Source organism: Bison bison, unplaced genomic scaffold (assembly GCF_000754665.1).
Source record: "Bison bison bison isolate TAMUID 2011002044 unplaced genomic scaffold, Bison_UMD1.0 scf7180017864338, whole genome shotgun sequence".
NCBI lineage: Eukaryota > Metazoa > Chordata > Mammalia > Artiodactyla > Bovidae > Bison > Bison bison.
Window position 1 is genome coordinate 4,963,899 of NW_011494910.1, and position 3,190 is coordinate 4,967,088.

Genomic DNA, 3,190 nt, shown 5'->3' on the forward strand with positions numbered 1-3,190 from the left:
TTTTATTGGAGAAGGCAATGGCAACCCACTCCAGTACTCTTGCCTGGAAAATCCCATTGACAGAGGAGCCTGGTGGGCTGAAGTCCATGGGGTCGCTAAGAGTCGGGCACGACTGAGCGACTTCACTTTCACTTTTCACTTTCATACATTGGAGAAGGAAATGGCAACCCACTCCAGTGTTCTTGCCTGGAGAATCCCAGGGACGGGGGAGCCTGGTGGGCTGCTGTCTATGGGGTCGCACAGAGTCGGACATGACTGAAGCGACTTAGCAGCAGCGGCCCTTTTTATATTGTTAGGCTATTTAAAATAGTTATATGTCCTTCAGCAAGTCACTTAACCTCTCTGTATGTCACTTTCTCTTAGATAAAATAGTGAGATTTAAATAAGACGATCACATAAAGATCTACCCCAAAGTCTGATAAAGTACTATCCCAATGCTCAATAAATATGCTAACGAATATTATTTTTCTTCTCAAGATTAAAAAAAAGGTAAAACAATTAGCAACACTTAAATACAGTTCATTCTTAGTACCCTAGGCTTGCATGTTTTTTCTTAGATCTGTGTATTGCTTAAAGTTATGTTTCCATTGCAGCATTGTGTCTGAAACCAGAGATAGAATATGGAAGGTTATCTGTGGAGAAGGTTAGATATGTTGAACCTGAAAGAATTACTATCCAGTGTGAGTCTGGCTTTAGTGTGGTTGGTTCTGAAAATATCACTTGCTCAGAGGACAGAACCTGGTACCCGGAGGTGCCCAAGTGTGAGTGGGTAAGTCACACAATTTGAGGTAATTTTTGTTTTATTAAACCCCAAAGCACTGTCCTGCCAGCAAAGGTAGTACCTGACTTGTCAAGATTCATTCATTCAAAGGAACTCTCATTTTCACTTTGGAGCCTTCTGGTCCGATAGGAGATGCAAAGTTTTCCTGCTCTCACTTGTGATCAGAGAAAACTGAGCCCCTTTGGAGTGGAGGGTCTCAGAGCTGGTAGTAGTGACTCCCAACTTTTCTAGAGGATTTGATATACTCTTGTCCCATTTCTGGATGGTCAGAAGTAGTGTCTGTTCCCACAGAAGCTTTCTGGGAGGCTGTCTCAGAGCAGAGTTATATTCCTCTCAGGAAGATGATGGTGGGAAGCAAGGTGTTTCTGGTTTTCCTGCTCCCCCACCAGTCCTGGGGTGTGTCTTGGTCCTGAATCTGTAACCCTGCCTGTTTCTACATGAACTGTGCCCCCTAACAATCGGGAGAGAAGTCTTTCAAGCATACTTATCATGTGTTTCTCTTTTAGGAGTATCCTGAAGGCTGTGAGCAAGTAGTCACAGGCAGGAAACTCTTGAAGTGCCTCTCAAGGCCAGAGGAGGTGAAATTGGCCCTGGAAGTGTACAAGCTGTCCCTGGAGATTGCACTCCTGGAGCTTCAGATAGATAAGCCAAAGGATGCCTCTTAGTGGTAATCACTGTAATGTTTCTCAAGAGAGAGAGGAAAACGTTTCTTGCTACCTTCATTCCAATATGGATCACCTGAGTTAACCACCTCTACCATTTCTTTTACACCACCAATTGTGGTAATAATTATCTAGAAAGGATAATTTTGTTAATATTTAGTGCCTTGAGATTGTGGAGTTATTGATGATTTTCTGACTCATGTTTTCCCTTTTCTGGACACAGAATACACATTTTTTAATTAAAAATTAGCATATCCAACATCATTTTGTCTTTGTGTTTAATTTTGTAAAATAAGGTCTGTGAACACACACATACATGAAGTTGATACGTTTACTTTTTATTGCCGGGATCTTGGACGTAGGGACTTGGGTTCACAGCAGTACATTTCCATGGATTGCCTTTACTCCACAATTCCATGTATATAGGTTACTCAGGAGCTCAATATTTAGATTAAACATCAACACACCCCAAAATCCTTGTCCACTGTCCGCACTTTGAGGCAGTCAGGTCCTTTTGTGAGCCCCCATGCACTTGGCCTCTGCCTCAGTCATGCTCCCTCTTGGCTTTTGCCTTACAGGAAGGGGATTCCTGTCTGTCTTGGTCTCCTGACCCTTTCCTCAGAACAGACTCTGAAAGCCTGGTGAGTGGAATCCCGCCTGGCAGCCACATTTGTGCTCCCAAATCCTCAAAATGATTGGTCCCATTTTCTTTATTAGAAGTGTTAAAATGGCTCGAGCAACCACCCCCCACATGAGAAGATGCCCTGCGTCAATCACCCTTATATCTTGGGGTGTTTGGAGGCTTTTATTCTTTGCATTTATCACTTTTCTTAACTCTTGCATCCTCTGATATCTCTCTCCCACTCATATCTTGGCTCCTTGTCCCATCTATTTTGTACGTAGAACTCTATGGGGAATGTTGGCCTCATTGGTTTAACTTTCCCAAGTGTACTCCAATCAGGCAAAGTTGTATAGCAGGCTTTCCTTAACCCTTAGATGCTACAGAGGATCTTGAATGCTTAGAGAAACCTACTTAATAGAGAAGGTATTTATTCATTGTCTTAAAAGCTGTCACCTGCTCCTGCTACTAGGAATTATTTTGGCTGATATTTATTTTGGTTCTCCTGAGTCACAGACCTGTGAGTGTCTAGTTTCTGATCCAGGAAAGCACTGTGAGAGAAAGGTAATGAGATGGAGAAGGGAGGACAGCCTAAAGAGGCAGCAAGTTTGACGGGATCATTGTTGTTGCCAACAGGACCTACACTATGCCGAGTGTATGGAACAAATGTGTAGGGAACAAAACTGAGAACCTGCTCCTGATGATTGAGATTTGAGGAGTTTTTTTTAAAAAAAATCTAGTTGGAATATAGCTGGTTTACAATGTTTTGTTAATTTCAGGTGTATAGCAAAGTGATTCAGTTATACATATAGATATATATATGTATCTATCTATACTGTTTCTATCTATACAGATATATATTTCTCTGTATCAGTTTCTTTTCTTTTATACGTTGTTAAAAAATACTGAATATAGTTCCCTGTGCCATACAATATGTCCTTGTTGGTTTTCTATTTTATATATCAGTTTAGTTCAGTCACTCAGTCCTGTCCGACTCTTTCCAATGCCATGGACTGCAACATGCCAGGCTTCCCTGTCCATCACCAACTCCCAGAGCTTGCTCAAACTCATGTCCATTGAGTCAGTGATGCCATTAAATCATCTCATTCTCTCTCATCCCCTTCTCCT

At 41.8% G+C, this 3,190-nt stretch overlaps 1 protein-coding gene across 1 annotated transcript in view; it reads left to right on the forward strand.

The window, feature by feature from the left end:
• LOC104998840 (C4b-binding protein alpha chain-like) overlaps positions 1 to 1,707 on the forward strand; it is a 10,861-nt gene extending 9,154 nt beyond the window's left edge. The window contains exons 3-4 of the mRNA XM_010854232.1: positions 594 to 769; positions 1,288 to 1,707. Coding sequence (XP_010852534.1) covers positions 594 to 769; positions 1,288 to 1,446 — 335 coding nt within the window. The 3' untranslated portion in view covers positions 1,447 to 1,707. The remainder of the gene's footprint in view (positions 1 to 593; positions 770 to 1,287) is intronic.
• Positions 1,708 to 3,190: the final 1,483 nt, after the last annotated feature.